This window comes from Oscarella lobularis, chromosome 2 (assembly GCF_947507565.1).
Source record: "Oscarella lobularis chromosome 2, ooOscLobu1.1, whole genome shotgun sequence".
Classification (NCBI taxonomy): Eukaryota; Metazoa; Porifera; class Homoscleromorpha; order Homosclerophorida; family Oscarellidae; genus Oscarella; species Oscarella lobularis.
The window spans coordinates 1,935,294-1,953,727 of NC_089176.1; the positions used below are offsets into that span (position 1 = coordinate 1,935,294).

General features: G+C 45.7%; 4 protein-coding genes across 11 annotated transcripts; all 4 read left to right on the forward strand.

Moving 5' to 3' along the window:
* Positions 1-842: 842 nt before the first annotated feature.
* LOC136200359 (uncharacterized) lies at positions 843-4,483 on the forward strand. The gene is made up of 7 exons (XM_065990748.1): positions 843-1,445; positions 1,505-1,789; positions 1,844-2,023; positions 2,072-2,401; positions 2,462-2,677; positions 2,735-3,376; positions 3,433-4,483. The coding sequence occupies exons 1-7, from the start codon at positions 962-964 to the stop codon at positions 4,320-4,322; spliced, it is 3,027 nt and encodes a 1,008-aa protein (XP_065846820.1). The 5' UTR covers positions 843-961; the 3' UTR covers positions 4,323-4,483.
* A 369-nt stretch (positions 4,484-4,852) lies between these two features.
* LOC136183851 (small G protein signaling modulator 3-like) lies at positions 4,853-7,156 on the forward strand. 4 transcript variants are annotated; one of them, XM_065970643.1, is made up of 8 exons: positions 4,853-5,051; positions 5,112-5,368; positions 5,707-5,833; positions 5,879-6,006; positions 6,385-6,462; positions 6,522-6,581; positions 6,650-6,712; positions 6,759-7,156. In XM_065970643.1, exons 2-8 carry the CDS (start codon positions 5,252-5,254, stop codon positions 6,789-6,791), a joined length of 606 nt encoding a protein of 201 aa, XP_065826715.1. In that variant the 5' UTR covers positions 4,853-5,051; positions 5,112-5,251; the 3' UTR covers positions 6,792-7,156. The 4 variants fall into 4 exon arrangements, with proteins under 4 accessions (XP_065826715.1, XP_065826716.1, XP_065826717.1 ...); XM_065970644.1 differs by having other exon boundaries at positions 4,853-5,030; XM_065970645.1 differs by having other exon boundaries at positions 4,853-5,030; positions 5,154-5,368.
* Positions 6,873-13,080, forward strand: LOC136183848 (uncharacterized). 4 transcript variants are annotated; one of them, XM_065970634.1, is made up of 12 exons: positions 6,873-7,010; positions 7,071-7,673; positions 7,734-8,120; positions 8,174-8,452; positions 8,506-8,697; positions 8,750-9,094; positions 9,150-9,374; positions 9,432-10,121; positions 10,178-11,226; positions 11,281-11,450; positions 11,509-11,995; positions 12,052-13,080. In XM_065970634.1, exons 2-9 carry the CDS (start codon positions 7,478-7,480, stop codon positions 11,050-11,052), a joined length of 3,189 nt encoding a protein of 1,062 aa, XP_065826706.1. In that variant the 5' UTR covers positions 6,873-7,010; positions 7,071-7,477; the 3' UTR covers positions 11,053-11,226; positions 11,281-11,450; positions 11,509-11,995; positions 12,052-13,080. The 4 variants fall into 4 exon arrangements, with proteins under 4 accessions (XP_065826706.1, XP_065826707.1, XP_065826710.1 ...); XM_065970635.1 differs by having other exon boundaries at positions 6,884-7,673; positions 11,509-11,537; positions 11,693-11,995; XM_065970638.1 differs by having other exon boundaries at positions 6,884-7,479; positions 7,530-7,673.
* A 783-nt stretch (positions 13,081-13,863) lies between these two features.
* On the forward strand, positions 13,864-18,090 carry LOC136183849 (uncharacterized). Of its 2 annotated transcripts, XM_065970640.1 has the most exons (8): positions 13,865-14,638; positions 14,691-15,080; positions 15,140-15,403; positions 15,446-15,625; positions 15,674-16,003; positions 16,064-16,279; positions 16,339-16,989; positions 17,046-18,090. In XM_065970640.1, exons 1-8 carry the CDS (start codon positions 14,581-14,583, stop codon positions 17,933-17,935), a joined length of 2,979 nt encoding a protein of 992 aa, XP_065826712.1. In that variant the 5' UTR covers positions 13,865-14,580; the 3' UTR covers positions 17,936-18,090. The 2 variants fall into 2 exon arrangements, with proteins under 2 accessions (XP_065826711.1, XP_065826712.1); XM_065970639.1 differs by having other exon boundaries at positions 13,864-14,638; positions 15,140-15,625.
* The last annotated feature ends 344 nt before the right edge of the window (positions 18,091-18,434 follow it).

Sequence of the window (18,434 nt, forward strand, 5' to 3'; positions counted from 1 at the left end):
TGAGTATCCTCCTCCAAACAGCGGATTATCGAACTTTGCCAGAAACGTTGACTGCACGTGAAGTTTCAGCCTTCTACGACGATGTTCTCGGGCACTCCCATCACGTGCAATCGGATGGTTGCAACCGTGGAATTTCTTGACACTGAGAAAGACGGAGACATCCTCGAGATCGTGCATTCGTCAACATCGTACATTCCTCAACAAACAGAGTCTTGGCGTCCCCGGTTCGATTCCCAAGAGTGCTCGTTTTTTTCTTTTTTTCTTTTTTAGCGAGACCATTTAAAGCGATCTTTGCTGCGTTGCTGAAGCTCGGGTAATGCAGTAAGATCTGCCGGTAAGTCATAAATTTAGACCGAATGGCGGCTTTAGCGTGCGTTCTGTCTGACTTGTCCCTCTGACGGAGATTCTCTGACGGTTTTCTCTCCCCTGTATCGCTGCTTTGTGTCTGGGCTCCGTCTGCACGTGAATTTGATTCCGCACAATCAGTGAACGGCTTACCGCATCCTATTTTGACAGCAGCGACTCGACCGGCGCCTAACATATATGACTTCGGCGGAAGCGATTGGCTTCCGCTCTCCAGACGCATAAAAACAACGTTGGGTTTTGTAATTGTTGTAATGACGCAGCAGGAAGCGCAGATTACGCAAGTGGCGCGCAGACCCTAGTACTTCAGTGGGCGCCCACTCATGCGTGTGCATTGTGACTTTGAAGACGTCTTTCTGTTGATGTAGAACCAGAAAGCAAAGACGTACTGTGCCTGCGTTCAGATGGAAGTGACGTACGTATACAATTATTGGAGGAAGCAATGGGGAGGAGTTTTATGGAGATGCGTCTTTCTCCAAGCTGCAACGTCAATTACCTTCTTAATTGACCCCTGGTAATTGGACGCTTCCGAAGTGGAATATAAAAGGACGGCGACTTGGGAAAATTTGGCAGTTCTCTTCTATAGTAACAGAAGACGATGTATACGATGAAAACAGCAGTCGTAGGATTCGCTCACCTTCTTCTCCTGGCTGCAGTCGTTGCAGGTTTTTTTGATCAAGAAATTCAAACGGAGAGATACGTCAGTTCGTGTGAACCTAATCGTCTTCCTGGAAGTCGAGGTACCTTGGTGTTTCCTCCTCCAGACGGCCAATTTTCTCGCTACGAGAGAAACGTTAACTGCACATGGAAGTTGCAGCCTGAGCTTTATAACGGTTTTCTCGTCACTTGCGATCGGATGGTTGCAACAGTGGAGTTTCTTGACACTGAGAAGGACGGAGACATCCTAGAGATCATAGATTCATCGACGAACAGAGTCTTGGCCAGTCTTTCAGGACAATCTAGGAATTCCATATCTTTTCCTAAACAGTACGTCGCTTGTTCTCCCGAATTGACAATTCGTTTCAGATCAAATGATAATGGGGAAAGAGGAGGCGGATTTAAAATTTCCTACACAACAGATAGTTAGTGACTCGCCCCAACTGGTACTGCTCTATGAAAAATAATTCTATCTCTGCCGCAGGAGACATGCTCAGTCTTAAAAGTCTTTCGTCTCGGTATGTTAAGGCAGACTGGACAATTTGCGGATCTGAGAGTCATCCGGCCTGCTTGGATTTCGTCACTCTCGGCTACAGTTCGTTTTCTGCCGAGGTTTCGAACACAGACGGCGACTCAAAAAGCGTCAGAATTTCTCACGAAGATGGGCCGAGCGAGACCCTCACTGCTAACAGACTAATCACATTTCAATTGGCGGAGACCTATTACGGCTCCAAAGCGGACTATTACGGCTTCGAAGCGGAACTCTGTGGTAACAGAACAATATTCATGTGTAGTAACAATAGCCCAAACCACTTTGTGTTAGGTTCCACTACGTGTAAAATTTCGCCCGTGCTAAATGGACGCGAATACGAAAATACGAGATGGTGCTCCAAAGAGTCAACGACCCGCTGCTTGGAAGGGTACCAAAATTACGGCAATTTTACTAGACGATTATGTAAGCAAGACGGAAAATGGGATCGTTCAAATCCACCTCAGTGCGAAAGTAAGAAATTCTAATTATGACACTCGTTTTTGACTTTGTTTTTGGTAGAAATCAGATGTTCTAATGTTCCTTCCATCGACAACGGGCATTTCATTTTTTCTGACGAACCCAAATCCGAATATTACGAAGGAGAAAAGATCGAGTGGAAATGCGATAAGGGCTTTTCTCACATAGACGACTTCTATCGGAAAGCAGCTGATTATCCTTCTCCCTTTAACTACATTTATTACGAAATTTATAATTACGACATCGAGCCTTTTCCTATGCTGTGGAGGCTTAAAGAACTAGGCTTGGACAAGTTTCTCAAGCTTATAGAATCCGCAGCAGGAAATATAACTTGCGATGCAAATGGATGGAGAAGAGTTCCGAAATGCCTACGTAGGCTAAGTCTTTAAATACTTCTAAGGAAAACGCTTTGAATAAGAGTTCCCTTGACAGCTATTGAATGTCCCAAAATCATTCTGAGAAACGGAACTGTTTCGACCAGAAAACAAATCGAATTGGCGTACGAGCAACGGTCATTTTTATACATAGACAGGAGACCAAAATATCTGTCGACTGCTAGCTTTTCTTGCAGCAGCGGATTTACCCTTGTTGGCCACAGTGTCGCCACCTGTATGGCTAATTCAAAATGGAACGTCCCTCTTCCCGAATGTACAGTGGAGTCATTGCATACAGTATTGGTTAAATAATTAATTTATTGAAATGTAGGTTTACCCGAGACTGATGATGCTATCAAAGACCAAATCGCAACGTTCGATAACAAATTCTTGCTTCCCTTAGCAACGTATTCTCGCAATGCTCAACCCGACGAGAATCTTCTCGATCGCTCCGATGTGCTCGACGCGCAGTCCGACGTCAAACTGGATCTCGTCTTGGCTTTCAGTATCCGCGAGGGAAGTCTTCTGGAGGAAGTCTATAAAATATTTGTCCATAAAATGATTATGAACTTCCCCATTGACGCAGAAAAGACCCGCGTAGCTGGCTTCGTTCTCATGAACGGAACGATTCGGAAATTCGTGAGCCATCACGTTGACTTTATTGAAGAAAATCCCCATAACATCTCAGAAAATTTTGAAGAGTTCATGGAAAACATTAACCTGATGTTTGAGACGGGATTAGGGGAAAAACCGAGAGATACGAAGAGAGTGGCTATAATTGTCAGCGAGAAATTTCTGGAGGTCGCTAATCAACAACGCGCTTTGGCTGCACAGCAGCGTTACAAGCTATTGAACGTCAAATCACTCCATATTTCGATGCGTGACTTGCCGCATTTTGTGGAACCTACGGCGGAATTCATCGAATTCAATACCACTAACAACTTCTACAAGTTTTTGAACTACTCAAACCCAAGTAAGGAAGTAGGGTGTAGTTTTATGACTGGCCTCAAATTGCGCTTTTCTGCCCAGCCACGGTCGACGATCTTTGCGGTGTAGCTGGAGCCTCGGGTCAGCACTATCCCTTTTCCAACTTCTCCGTTGCGGCACGTGGCGCCTGGCCCTGGCTCGTCACCGTCCTTGGTGACGGAGAGTACGAATGCGACGGCGTTCTCGTTCACCGCCGATGGGTAGTCACGGGTGCGGATTGTTTCAAAAAGGCGACTCGCACTAGCGGATGGTTGAAAGGCAGAATCAACAATTATAAAATAGGAGTCCGAGTTGGACAATATGAACTGAACGATGATGACGATGGACTGACGATAAGCAAGTACGACGGAATCGACGTTTTGACTCGAGGTGATCATCCGCCGCCTGGACTGAAAGTGTGGCGCTCAACAAGAAGATTCAAACCGGATATACTCGAGAATAACATGGCTGTTATAAGACTAGACAAGCCTATAGAGGTGAGTCGCTTTCGAAAGCCTATCTGTTCGCCAAGGCATTCTGAGTACAACGCGATGATGAGTGATGAAATGATTGCTATCGGACAAACGGCGTTCCTTGCTGGGTATCAATACGTGAAAAATGGCGAAAGAGTCGTCTCGAATGTTCCTATTGAGTCGAGTGCTGTTATAGCTAATTTGTCTGAGTGCAGGCAGAGGTGGCCTGGGAAAACTATCATAGATTCGAATCTGTGCGTTCGAGGCATTCCTGGCAATATTTGCTATGGAGCGACTGGCACTCCCCTTATGTGTCAGGATCGTAAGACGAACAGATACGTTCTATGCGGTGTGGGCAGTTTTGGCTTTGAGGACTGCAAGGACGGATACGCCGTGTATACTAACATGAGGAAGTACGAAGAGATGATACGCGACACCGTTAGGATGGAATCGGGTGGGTATAGGGAGTCTCAGTACTGACTCGGGACTCGTGATCAGACACACTCTGCGGTACTCACTGTGGCCGCGTGACTAATCTTTGTTTGCTTTCTTTTTGTCTGTGCATGCAGGTACCTAGCGTTTGTCATCGTTCTTCTTGTACTACTGTACTTGGTTAGAAAAACAGGCTTCTTCTACCAATACTTAGCACTATGATGGAATGTACAGTATACATGCCAACATTTGAGGTAGCAAGAAGGTTTGCACCACTCCCACTCAATTCAATTTTGGCGCTCGATTCCTGTACACAGGGCTTTAGCCACTCTGATGCTACGTGATGGAATGTGAGTATTGGTGTACTTAGATTTTAAATTTTTTTACGTGCACGCTCCCTGTCTAATTTTAGATAGGGAGCGTGCACGTAAAAAATTTTTGCACCCAATTTTGGCCAGGCGTTATTGATTAGGAAAGATTAGATTTTTTGTGGCTTTGACACATTTGATCAATTGATTAGGGCAGACCGCGTCTACTCTAAGCTTAGCGCATGCTCGAACTTGGTTTCCAGTTCAGTCTTGATCAAAAGTTCTTGTAACGAACTCGGATCGTAACAGACCGAGGGGAGACCCTGGACGGGACAGACTGGACGGGACGAGACGTGCTTTCCTAGCGCGCGTTTTTTGACGTTCAAGGTGTGAACTGCGATGGATTGACTCAAAGGAGGTTCGTATCGCGAGGGATATCGAGGAAAAGGTGAGCTCGAAACATACGAAGGTACGCCGTGGGGAATTCTCGTTGTTCCGAGCTCCGGCTAAACCATATCCGCGTCTCTAGCGCCCACTCTAAGCGAAGACGAGTCGTCCGATGGCTCCCCAGCGCTCTCGTGGGACCCGAAAGACGTCTCAGTCGTGGCTGCGAGCTCTTCCACGCCTTCGTCGCCTCGTCGGGACGCGCTCGCCTCGGAAACGAGCGAAATGACGACAAATGGCGACGATCCGCCCGCCATTTTGGTTGTTACAGGTGGAGCGGGAGGATCGCGTTCATTTTCTTCTATTCTACCGGACATGATTCCGACGGAGATGAAGTCGAAGGTAACGGAAACGAAAACGCTTTTATAGGATTTACTCCCTATGTCATCCGATCCAAAGCTATCAATAAATAAATAAATAAATAAATATTTATTTATTTGTGGTTCGCACTTTTGCTCTAAAACCGAAAACCAATTGACGCAGAGTTGTCGCGTAATATTAATTCGTGATCTGGTACATATATGTATACCTGTTGACTTCAACAGGCGAGAGATGAAAATTCAGTGTTTGATTGATTCATTGATTCATCGATTCATTGATTAAATAATTAGTGTACTGAGATTTTGTCCTTATCGCTAAATAGCCAGGAGCTCTCTAAGGTTTACATCTTCTTTATGTAGGCTGGTCCAAATAGGCCTTTGTCTGCGCCTACTGCATTTTCTGCGTCGCCAACAACGGTGTCTTCGTCATCGTCTCTAAGCGTCTATCACGCTTTTGATGATTTCGGATTTGCTAAGGAGGAAGACGGTAATAATGGGAAAGCGATGGAAATGACGTAATTGATTAATTCAGTGCCGGTAGAGGCGGTCACTGTGGTGCCAAGTGGCGTGATCAAGTCAAGCGATGATCAGAAGCTTCGCTGGTTGGCTCATTTTGAGTTTACAGAAAATCAAGACGTTGGCGACATGACCTGGGAAAAGGTAATTTGATACTCTGTACTCTGGTTTTTTCTTCGCTGGTTGCGGCGGAAAAACGGATTTTACCGCATTGAGATGGCTTTACTTTCATCTAGCGCTCTCTCCTCACTTAGATTGCGTCATACCTTTATTGCAAATACCTCAATTTTTATTGGTAGAGATGTCTTACAAATAATGTAGTGAATGTATCAGCTTTTATTGCTATGGCTCAAAAAGCTTAGTTTATTGACGTTGATTTTTTACTAAATATCGGTGCAGTCCCAAAGCAGTTGCAGAGTCTTGTACTGTTTAGGATATCTCTGTATCTGTAGTTTAACATCCGCCTTCCTTACCCGTAAAATTTCGTTTACATTATCAATTTTTTCGTGGTTTTATTTGCAGATCGGTCATACTCTTTCCCGCTCCAGTCGTCTTCACGGTCTTGTCAAGGCCGGAATTCCTCACTCCATGCGACCTGAGGTGAGATGAAGAGAAATTTTACCGACTACCGAGACGCGGCACTTTGTGGTTGAATCTAGATTCGGCAGCGACTGACTCAAAGTCGAAAGAAACGCGATGAAAGTTCAATTGTGTACAAGGCAAGAACTAGAATATGTGACAGTGTTCAAACTGTTGCTGAGAAATCTTAATAAAAATAATTTTGTAGCAAATAGTGAGACGAGCTTTAGCGGACGCTTCTGACAGCACAGCCGTGAAGCAAATAGAGAAAGTGCGTAGATGAAATCGATTTATTTTCTCTGACGCCTCCTTCTCAGGATTTATTGCGAACCATGCTAAATAACGCTTGATATCTATGATATGAGCTACGAACTTGATATCTATGATATGAGCTACGAGCTGGTAGCCACTGAAGTATCGGCTCGACGGCGAACGGTTTGCTGACCGCGTTCCGCGCTGTGACGTTTGACGAAAAGTCGTCTGACGTCCGCGGAAGGAAGCGCAGATGACGCGAGGCGAGCGACTGCTAAGGGGCAACAATAACAGAAAAACAGCGAAGGTGTACTACGGTGTGGACTCAATGTCTCTCTCTAGGATCCGTATCCATGCAATTAACTTCTCGCTCGTAGCTCGCGCTAATTCGATCACTCACTGATGCAGGGGCCCTGCACTGATGGGTGGTATCTGTTTCAAAAAGACGCAGCATCGTCCTGTTTTTTGACGGGTCTGACTTCCGCGGATCTAACGTCTAATTGAAGACTTCCACGGAAGCGATGGGCTTCCGCTCCAAGCACGTAAAAGCAAGTGGGTGTTATGTAATGACGCAGGAGGAAGCGCAAGTGGCGGGGCACTGCTGCTGGTAGAAACCAGCAGAAAACGTCTTCAAATTCGCACTACATGTATGCATGAGTGGCCACAGATGCAGACAAGAATCAGCAAGCAAAGACCGTACCTGCGTGAATACGTGGGTCTAATTGTTTGCCATTGAAGCGACGTCATAATTTAATAAGCGAAAAGGAGGAAATTCAATCAGTGGATGTGCGTCTCTCTCCAAACCGCAACGTCACCTTGTACTTTAATTTTATTAGGGCTTCCAACGTGCGGTATAAAAGGACGACGAGTTTGGGAGATTTGGCAGTCTCGTCTAGTTGCAGAAGACAGCGATACGATGAAAACGGCTGTCTTGGGTACGTGTATTATGCACGTCCTCCTCCTAGCTGCAGTCGTTGCAGGTAAAGAATTCAAAGGGATTTGATTCCGTTGTAGTTGCTACTATAAAGTATTATTTTCAGAAGGCAGAGACGTCAGTTCCTGCGAGCCTAAAGTCCTTCCTAAAGATCGAGGGACCTTGGAGTATCCTCCTCCAGACAGCCGATTATCCTTCTATCGCGCAAATGTTGACTGCACGTGGAAACTTCAACGTGAGATGCCGCTTTTTGCCAATAGCAACAAGTGCGATCGAATGGTTGCAACAGTGGAGTTTCTTGACACTGAGAAAGACGGAGACATTCTCGAGATCATAGATTCATCAACGAACAGAGTCTTGGCCAGACTTTCAGGGAATTCTCTTGATTATCCTAAGCAGTACGTCGCTTGTTCTTTCGATTTAACAATTCGTTTCAAATCGAACAGTAACTGGGAAAGAGGAAACGGGTTTAAAATTTCCTATGCACTAGACAGTACGTGTCGAATGGTTTTGCTGTATAGATAATTATTTCAAACCTTACCTTAGGAAACATGATGAGTCCAAAAATTATTTCGGATGATGAGACTTTTCGTGCAGACTGGACAATTTGCGGATCCGAGAGTCGTCCGGCCTGCTTGAATTTCTTCAATATCCCTAACAACACCGATTCCTTTTTTGCCGAAGTTTCGAACGGAGAGGGCGACTTGGAACACGTCGAAATTACTTACAAAGAAGGTTCAAGCAAGACTCTCACTGCTAAGAGACTGGTCACTTTTAAACTGTCACGGACCACCTTCTATCGAGGCATCAAAGCGCATCTCTGTGGTAACAGTAAATATTGGGCTACAGTAGCAACGACCAAACACGATTTATGCTAGGTACCAATACGTGTAAAACTTCGTCAGTGCTAAATGGACACGAAGTTCAATCTACGCATCAATATTCGGGGGGATGCTCTAGCGAGGCAACTACCTACTGCAAGCAAGGGTACCACAATTACGATAATTTTACAACACGAGTGTGTAAGCATGACGGAAAATGGGATCACTCAAGTCCACCTCAGTGCAAAAGTAAGGAATTTTCAATGCACTTTGTTTTATAAAATGGCGTTTTATGTGGTAGAAATCAAGTGTTCCATTTTACCTACCATCGAAAACGGACATTTCATCTTTTCCAACGAAAGCAAAAACGAATATTACGATGAAGAAAAGATCGAGTGGAAATGTGAAAAGGGCTTCTCCCACGTAGACTACTCTTTTGGGAGACGTCCATATCCCTTTTCTCCTTTTCCCTTTGATTCGATCTGGTACGAGATGGAACGAATGTCACATTACTACAATATTCCTCCTGCATTACACTGGGGTCTTTCAGGACCGAGCCTTAACGACTTCCTCAGGCGTATGGCATCGCGAGTAGGAAATGTGACTTGCGAGGATCATGGATGGACAGGAGTTCCAAGATGCCAACGTAGGCCGGGCCTCTATACTTCTAAAGAAAATTTTGAATATGAATTCTATTGCAGCCGTTCGATGTCCACAAATCAGTCTGAAAAACGGCAATGTTTCGACTAGAAAACAAGCCTATTGTGGGTACCACCACAACGGGATTGTTCGACTTGGTGAAATAGACAGGAGACCTCATTATCTGTCGACTGCTAGCTTTTCTTGCAACATCGGATTTACCCTTGTTGGCCACAGTGTCGCCACCTGTATGGCTAATTCGAATTGGAACGTTCCTCTTCCCAAATGTACAGTGGAGTTATTGCATACAGTATTTGTTAATTATTTAATTTATTAAAATGTAGGTTTGCCCGTGACTGATGCGGTCAAAGAGCAAATCGCAACGTTCGAAAACAATTTCTTGCTTCCCTTAGCAACGTATTCTCGCAATGCCCAACCCGACGAGAATCTTCTCGGAAGACACGATCGCTCTGATGTGCTCGACGCGCAATCCGACGTCAAACTGGATCTCCTCTTCGCTTTCAATATTGGCGAGAGAAGTCCTCTGGAAGAAGTGTATAAAAAATTTGTGAATAACACTATTATGAACTTCCCCATCGACTCAGAAAAGACCCGCGTAGCTGTCTTGGTTCTAATGAACGGAACAATTTGGAAATTCGTCGGTACACCCAATCAAACTGACATTCTCGAAGGAAATCCTCATAACATCTCAGAAAATCTTGAAGTGTTCATGGAAAATATTAACTTGATGTTTGAGACAGGATTAGGCAGTGAACCGAGAGATGCGAAGAGAGTGGCTATAATTGTCAGCGAGCAACTTCCGAGGGTCGCTAATCTACAACGCCTTTTGGCTGCACTGCTGCGTTACGGGCAATTGAACGTCAAATCACTCTATATTTCGACGCGTGACTCCCCGCACCTTATGGAACCCACAGCGGAACCCACAGCGGAACCCACAGCGGAACCCACAGCGGACTTCATCGAATTCAACACATCCGACGACTTCCATACCTTTGTGAACTACTCGAGCCCAAGTAAAATAACAGGGTAGATTGTTTGGTCTAGCGTCAAATGTCGTTTTTCTGTGCAGCTACGGTCGACGATCTTTGCGGTGTAGCTGGAGCTCCGGGCCAGCACTATCCCTTTTCCAACTTCTCGGTCGCAGCACGTGGGGCCTGGCCCTGGCTCGTCACCGTTCTAGGCAAGGGAGAGTACGAATGCGACGGCGTACTCGTTCACCGCCGATGGGTAGTCACCGGTGCCGACTGTTTCAAAAAAGCGACTTATAACGGCAAAATCAAAGGTTATAGAATAGAAGTCCAAGTTGGACAATACGAACTTAACGACAATGACGACCTACTGACGGTAAGCACGTACGACGGAATCCAAGTTCTCACTCGAGGAGATCATCCGCCGCCTGGACTGAAAGGGTGGCGCTCGACAAGGAGATTCAAACCTGATATACTCAAGAACAACATTGCTGTTATAAGGCTAGACATGCCTATAGAGGTGAGCCGTTTTCGAAAGCCTATCTGTTCACCAAGGCATTCGGAGTACGACACGATGATGAGCGATGAAAAGATTGCAGTCGGACAGACGGCGTTCCTTGTCGGGTATCAATACGTGAAAAATGGCGAAAGGGTCGTCTCGAATGTTCCTATTGAGTCGAATGTTGTTATAGCTAATTTGTCCGAATGCAAGCAGAGATGGCCTGAGAAGACGATTATAGATTCGAATCTGTGTGTTCGAGGCATTCCTGGAGATATTTGCTATGGAGGGACTGGCACTCCTCTTATGTGTCAGGATCCTAAGACGAACCGATACATTCTGTGCGGTGTGGGCAGTTTTGGCTTTGAGGAGTGCAAGGACGGATATGCCGTGTATACTAACATGAGGAAGTACGAAGATATGATACGCGACACCGTTAGGATGGAATCGTATTTGTATAACAAGATTATTAACTAATGAGACAATTTGCTGAAGTGACCGAGTGAGTACAGTTTGTTTGGTTTGTTAATTTTTGTCTGTAGTAGAGTTTTGCATTATTAGGCTTTCTGTGCGAATTTTTTTAAGGAATACATTCTTAAATACCACGCAGCATTGTACATAGCAGACTTCAACTGGCGCGTACGGCTGAACGTAAGATGAGACTAAAGATTGCTGGATTATTTGTTTGACGTGATTTAGTTATAGCGGTGCAAGTCGAAGAGCTGATAACCGACCCAACACTGTGGCGATCTTCCCGCTTGTGGAGGGGTCTCCACACGTCATCTGTAGCGCGCGCGTCCTTCATGAAAAGATGAACTCAGATGCTTCCTATCGCGACGGATATCGAGGAAAAGTTGAAGTCGAAGCATGCGAAGGTGCGCTGTAGAGCTGTTTCAGCGTTCCGAGCTCCTGCTTAACCATATCCGCCTATAGCGCCCACTCAGCGACGAATTAACTAAACGGTGAGCACGAAACGGCGTTTTCGTTCATCCGTCGATGGTTGGTAACCGGTGCCAAAGAGGCGACTCGATCGCACCAGCGGAATGAGACGAAACTCGCAACGAGTCTTAGCTTGTCAGCCTCAGCGCGTGTTCTGTCTGATATTTATCTCTGCTAGCTATCTCCTTCTCTTTGTTGCTCTCTTTCTTGCTCTGTCTGGCTCGGCTGTGAGAATTTGATTCTGCCAATGGATGTGACAGATTCAAGGCGATTAGCGGCTTGCTGACCGCGTCCTGTTTTCGCGGAAGCGGCTCAACTTCGAAGGAAGCGATGTGGTTCCGGTCTCCTGCCACGTAAACACAACATGGGTATTCGTAATGACGCAGCAGGAAGCGTAGATGACGCAAGTGGCGGGGCAAGTATAACAGCGCGTTATCCTAATACAGTACCACTAACGAGTTTTTGAACTATTCAAACCCAAGTAAGGAAGTAGGGTGTAGCTTTATGACTGGCCTCAAATTGCGTTTTTCTGCCAAGCCACGGTCGACAATCTTTGCGGTGTAGCTGGAGCCTCGGGTCAGCACTATTCCTTTTCCAACTTCTCCGTTGCGGCACGTGGCGCCTGGCCCTGGCTCGTCACCGTCCTTGGTGACGGAGAGTACGAATGCGACGGCGTTCTCGAACGTTCACCGCCGATGGGTAGTCACGGGTGCGGATTGTTTCAAAAAGGCGACTTGCACTAGCGGAAGGTTGAAAGGCAAAATCAACAATTGTAAAATAGGAGTCAGATTTGGACAATATGAACTGAACGATGATGACGATGGACTGACGATAAGCAAGTACGACGGAATCAACGTTTTGACTCGAGGTGATCATCCGCCGCCTGGACTGAAAGTGTGGCGCTCAACAAGAAGATTCAAACCGGATGTACTCAAGAATGACATGGCTGTAATAAGGCTTGACCAACCAATACAGGTGAGTCGCTTTCGAAAGCCTATCTGTTCGCCGAGGCATTCTGAGTGCAACGCGATGATGAGTGATGAATGATTGCTATCGGGGACAAACGGCGTTCCTTGCTGGGTATCAATACGTGAAAAATGGCGAAAGAGTCGTCTCGAATGTTCCTATGGAGTCGAGTGCTGTTATAGCTAATTTGTCTGAGTGCAGGCAGAGGTGGCCTGGGAAAACTATCATAGATTCAAATCTGTGCGTTCGAGGCATTCCTGGCAATATTTGCTATGGAGCGACTGGCACTCCCCTTATGTGTCAGGATCCTAACGAACAGATACGTTCTGTGCGGTGTGGGCAGTTTTGGCTTTGAGGACTGCAAGGACGGATACGCCGTGTATACTAACATGAGATGATACGCGACACCGTTAGGATGGAATCGGATGGGTATAGGGAGTCTCAGTACTGACTCGGGACTCGTGATCAGACACACTCTGCGGTACGTACTCACTGTGACCGCGTGAGTAATCTTTGTCTGCTTTCTTATTGTCTGTGCATGCAGCCGGTACCTAGCGTTCTTCCGTACTTGGTTAGAAAAACAGGCTTCTTCTACCAATACTACAGTATACATGCCAACATTTGAGGTAGCAAGAAGGTTTGCACCTCTCCCACTCAATTCAATTTTGGCGCTCGATTCCTGTACACAGGGCTTTAGCTACTCTGATGCTACGTGATGAAATGTGAGTATTGGTAAACTTAGATTTTAAATTTTTTTACGTGCACGCTCCCTGTCTAATTTTAGATAGGGAGCGTGCACGCAAAAATTTTTTGCACCCTTTCACTGATTTCAATTTTGGACTAAACTCCAGGCGTTATTGATTAGGAAAGATTAGCTTTTTTTTGTGGCTTTGACACATTTGATCAATTGATTAGGGCAGACCGCGTCCACTCCTTAGCGCATGCTCGAACTTGGTCCAGTTCAGTCTTGATCAAAAGTTCTTGGAACGAACTCGAGCTTCCTTTCGCGACGGATGTTGAGGAGAAGGTGAAATCAAACATGCGAAGGTGCTCTGTAGAGAGCTGTTTCAGCGTCCCACGCTCGTGCTAAACCCTATCCGCCTCTATAGGCTATGATCTGTCGGACTTTCCGTCTTTCTGTCTTTCTGCTCTGTCCTGGACTCCGTCGCGCGTCTGCACGTGAGTTTGATTCTGCAACAATCCAAAAATGTTATTGAACAGCTGACCGCGTCCTGTTTTTTTTGACTGGTCTGAATGACTTCCGCGGATCTAACTGAAGACTTCCATCACGTAAAAACGAAGTTAGTGCTTTGTAATGACGCAGCAGGAAGCTAGCAAGTGGGGGAGGGGAGGGGAGGGGGAGGTGCTGGGAGAAGCCCCCAAAAAACGTCTTCGAATTCGCACGACATGTATTTGCAGGAGTGGACGCAGATGCAGACATGAATTTTGGCGTTGGTGTCTTAGAATGGAAGCAACGTATAATTGGGTGAATTAATAAGCGAAGGAGAGAAAATTCAATCAGTGAAAGTGCGTCTTTCCCCAAACCGCAAACGCGACCTTCTCCTTCTCGGTTGCAGCACGCTGGCCCTGGCCCTGGCCCTATGAATTTCATTTAGCATAACGAGCATGTCGGATCGAAAGTGACAGTTTTAGGCAGAAGCGGGCGGATCTGCGGCTCATCTAAGACTTCCATGGAAGCGATTAGCTTCCGCTCTTGAGGCACACGAAAATATTTTGTAATGACACACGCTGCGGGTGTAAGCGCAGATGACGCAAGTCGCGCGGGGAGATTAAGCGCCCGTGATAATGTCTTCACTCGATCCACGCGCGTACCTGTTGAAGCAAGCCAAGACTGCGCCTTTGTGCATGCATGTTGCTTTAATTCATTTTTCAGCGTTGGTACATCTTATTTAGATGGAAGCGACGTATAGTAAATAAGTTAGGGGAAGCCAAGGGGAGGAAACTTGACGTTGATCTGCAAGCCGCAACGTCAACTGACCTCTGACCCCTTGCTATTTTAGGCCTCCAAAGTGGAATATAAAAGGACGACGAGTTTGGAAGATTTTTCAGTCTTTTCCAGTTGCAGAAGACGACGAAACGATGAGAACGGGGGTCTTGAGGCTCGTGCACGTGCTTCTCTTGGCTGCCATTGTTGCAGGTGAAAATTCTGAAAACTTCAGTTTCGTTCTAATCAACTGTTATTTAATAAGGGGGAGACGTCAGTTCCTGCAAGCCTAAAGTCCTTCCTAAAGATCGAGGAACCTTGGAGTTTCCTCCTCCAGAAAGCCAAATTTCTCTCTATGACAGAAATGTTGACTGCACGTGGAAGTTTCAGCCTTCTACGTCGCTGTTTGGTCCTCTCACGTGCAATCGGATGGTTGCAACCGTGGAATTTCTTGACACTGAGAAGGATGGAGACATCCTCGAGATCATAGATTCATCGACGAACAGAGTCTTGGCCAGTCTTTCAGGACAATCCAGGAATTTCATATATTTTCCTAAACAATACGTCGCTTGTTCTTCCGAATTGACAATTCGTTTCAGATCAAACGATAATGGGGAAAGAGGAGGCGGATTTAAAATTTCCTACACAACAGATAGTTAGTGACTCTCCCCAAATGGTACTGCTCTATGAAAAATAATTCTATCTCTGCCGCAGGAAACATGCTCAATCTGAAAAGTCTTTCGTCTCAGTATGTTACGGCAGACTGGACAATTTGCGGATCTGAGAGTCATCCGGCCTGCTTGGATTTCGTCACTCTCGGCTACAGTTCGTTTTCTGCCGAGGTTTCGAACACAGACGGCGACTCAAAAAGCGTCAGAATTTCTTACGAAGAAGGGCCAAGCAAGACCCTCACTGCTGACAGACTGATCACGTTTCAATTGTCGGAGACCTATCACGGCTTCGAAGCGGAACTCTGTGGTAACAGAACAATATTCATGCGTAGTAACAACTTTGTGTTAGGTTCCACTACGTGTAAAATTTCGCCCGTGCTAAATGGATACGAATACCAATCTACGATGTTCTGCTCCAAAGAGGCAACGACCCATTGCTTCGAAGGGTACCAAAATTACGGTAATTTTACTAAACGAGTATGTAAGCAAGACGGAAAATGGGATCATTCAAATCCACCTCATTGCGAAAGTGAGAAATTCTAATTACGACACTCGTTTTTGACTTTGTTTTTGGTAGAAATCAGATGTTCTAATTTTCCTTCCATCGACAACGGGCATCTCATTTTTTCTGAAGAACCCAAATCCGAATATTACGAAGGAGAAAAGATCGAGTGGATATGCGATGAGGGCTTTTCTCACTTAGACGACTTGTATCGGAGAGCAGCTGATCATCGCTTTCCCTTTCGCTACATTTATTACGAAAGTTTTGTTAGCGGCGTCGAGCCTTCCCCTTTGCTGTGGAGGCTTGAAGAACTAGGCATGGACAAGTTTCTCAAGCTTATAGCATCCGTAGCAGGAAATATAACTTGCGGGGCAAATGGATGGAGAAGAGTTCCGAAATGCCTACGTAGGCTAAGTCTTTAAATACTTCTAAGGAAAACGCTTTGAATAAGAGTTCCCTTGACAGCTATTGAATGTCCCAAAATCATTCTGAGAAACGGAACTGTTTCGACCAGAGAACAAATCAAATTGGCGTACAAGGATAGGGCATATTTATATATAGACAGGAGACCACAATATCTGTCGACTGCTAGCTTTTCTTGCAGCAGCGGATTTACCCTTGTTGGCCACAGTGTCGCCACCTGTATGGCTAATTCAAAATGGAACGTCCCTCTTCCCAAATGTACAGCAGAGTCATTGCATACAGGATTGGTTAGATATAATTAATTTATTGAAATGTAGGTTTACCCGAGACTGATGATGTGGTCAAAGACCAAATCGCAACGTTCGATAACAAATTCTTGCTTCCCTTAGCAACGTATTCTCGCAATGCTCAACCCGACGAGAATCTTCTCGGAAGACACGATCGCTCCGATGTGCTCGACGCGCAGTCCGACGTCAAACTGGATCTCGTCTTGGCTTTCAGTATCCGCGAAGAAAGTCTTCTAGAGGGAGTCTATAAAATATTTGTCCATAACATGATTATGAACTTCCCCATTGACGCAGAAAAGACCCGCGTAGCTGGCTTCGTTCTCATGAACGGAACGATTCGGAAATTCGTGAGCCATCACGCTGACTTTATTGAAGAAAATCCCCATAACATCTCAGAAAGTTTTGAAGAGTTCATGGAAAACATTAACCTGATGTTTGAGACGGGATTAGGGGAAAAACCGAGAGATACGAAGAGAGTGGCTATAATTGTCAGCGAGAAATTTCTTGAAGTCGCTAATCAACAACGCGCTTTGGCTGCACAACAGCGTTACAAGCTATTAAACGTCAAATCACTTCATATTTCGATGCGTGACTTGCCGCACTTTGTGGACCCTACGGCGGACTTCATCGAATTTAATACCACTAACGACTTCTACGCGTTTTTGAACTATTCAAACCCAAGTAAGGAAGTAGGGTGTAGTTTTATGACTGGCCTCAAATTGCGCTTTTCTGCCCAGCCACGGTCGACGATCTTTGCGGTGTAGCTGGAGCCTCGGGTCAGCACTATCCCTTCTCCAACTTCTCCGTTGCGGCACGTGGCGCCTGGCCCTGGCTCGTCACCGTCCTTGGTGACGGAGAATACGAATGCGACGGCGTTCTCGTTCACCGCCGATGGGTAGTCACGGGTGCGGATTGTTTCAAAAAGGCGACTCGCACCAGCGGATGGTTGAAAGGCAAAATCAACAATTATAAAATAGGAGTCGAAGTTGGACAATATGAACTGAACGATGATGACGATGGACTGACGATAAGCAAGTACGACGGAATCGACGTTTTGACTCGAGGTGATCATCCGCCGCCTGGACTGAAAGTGTGGCGCTCAACAAGAAGATTCAAACCGGATATACTCGAGAATAACATGGCTGTTATAAGACTAGACAAGCCTATAGAGGTGAGTCGCTTTCGAAAGCCTATCTGTTCGCCAAGGCATTCTGAGTACAACGCGATGATGAGTGATGAAATGATTGCTATCGGACAAACGGCGTTCCTTGCTGGGTATCAATACGTGAAAAATGGCGAAAGAGTCGTCTCGAATGTTCCTATTGAGTCGAGTGCTGTTATAGCTAATTTGTCTGAGTGCAGGCAGAGGTGGCCTGGGAAAACCATCATAGATTCGAATCTGTGCGTTCGAGGCATTCCTGGCAATATTTGCTATGGAGCGACTGGCACTCCTCTTATGTGTCAGGATCCTAAGACGAACAGATACGTTCTGTGCGGTGTGGGCAGTTTTGGCTTTGAGGACTGCAAGGACGGATATGCCGTGTATACTAACATGAGGAAGTACGAAGAGATGATACGCGACACCGTTAGGATGGAATCGGATGGGTATACGAAGTCTCAGTACTGACTCGGGACTCGTGATCAGACACACTCTGCGGTACTCACTGTGACCGCTTGACTAATCTTTGTTTGCTTTCTTTTTGTTTGTGCATGCAGGTACCTATCGTTTGACATCGTTCTTCTTGTACTACAGGATTAGAAAAACAGGCTTCTTCTACCACGTACGGATAATAAAATATTTTATTATCCGTTCTTCTACCAATACTTAGCACTATGATGGAATGTACAGTATACATGCCAACATTTCAGTGGTGCGAACCTTCTTGCTACCTCAAATTTTTGAGGTAGCAAGAAGGTTTGCACCACTCCCACTCAATTCAATTAGAGCGCTCGATTCCTGTACACAGGGCTTTAGCCACTCTCATGCTACGTGGTGGAATGTGAGTATTGGTGTACTCAGATTTTAAAATTTTTTTACGTGGTGCTCCCTGTCTAATTTTAGATAGGGAGCGTGCACGTAAAAAATTTTTGCACCCTCCCACTGAATTCAATTTTGGCCTAAACCC

What these genes read in the sequence shown, in the direction of transcription:
- LOC136200359 (XM_065990748.1), top strand. Translation starts at nt 962, where the DNA reads ATGTATACGATGAAAACAGCAGTCGTAGGATTCGCTCACCTTCTTCTC. An exon ending in AATTTCCTACACAACAGATA is followed by an intron (nt 1,446 to 1,504) that starts GTTAGTGACTCG and finishes TCTCTGCCGCAG; the next exon opens with GAGACATGCTCAGTCTTAAA. An exon ending in CTTCGAAGCGGAACTCTGTG is followed by an intron (nt 1,790 to 1,843) that starts GTAACAGAACAA and finishes ACTTTGTGTTAG; the next exon opens with GTTCCACTACGTGTAAAATT.
- LOC136183851 (XM_065970643.1), top strand. Translation starts at nt 5,252, where the DNA reads ATGACGACAAATGGCGACGATCCGCCCGCCATTTTGGTTGTTACAGGT. An exon ending in CGACGGAGATGAAGTCGAAG is followed by an intron (nt 5,369 to 5,706) that starts GTAACGGAAACG and finishes TTCTTTATGTAG; the next exon opens with GCTGGTCCAAATAGGCCTTT. An exon ending in CCGTGAAGCAAATAGAGAAA is followed by an intron (nt 6,713 to 6,758) that starts GTGCGTAGATGA and finishes CCTCCTTCTCAG; the next exon opens with GATTTATTGCGAACCATGCT.
- LOC136183848 (XM_065970634.1), top strand. Translation starts at nt 7,478, where the DNA reads ATGTGCGTCTCTCTCCAAACCGCAACGTCACCTTGTACTTTAATTTTA. An exon ending in AATTTCCTATGCACTAGACA is followed by an intron (nt 8,121 to 8,173) that starts GTACGTGTCGAA and finishes ACCTTACCTTAG; the next exon opens with GAAACATGATGAGTCCAAAA. An exon ending in CATCAAAGCGCATCTCTGTG is followed by an intron (nt 8,453 to 8,505) that starts GTAACAGTAAAT and finishes GATTTATGCTAG; the next exon opens with GTACCAATACGTGTAAAACT.
- LOC136183849 (XM_065970639.1), top strand. Translation starts at nt 14,581, where the DNA reads ATGAGAACGGGGGTCTTGAGGCTCGTGCACGTGCTTCTCTTGGCTGCC. An exon ending in AAATCCACCTCATTGCGAAA is followed by an intron (nt 15,626 to 15,673) that starts GTGAGAAATTCT and finishes TGTTTTTGGTAG; the next exon opens with AAATCAGATGTTCTAATTTT. An exon ending in AAGAGTTCCGAAATGCCTAC is followed by an intron (nt 16,004 to 16,063) that starts GTAGGCTAAGTC and finishes TTCCCTTGACAG; the next exon opens with CTATTGAATGTCCCAAAATC.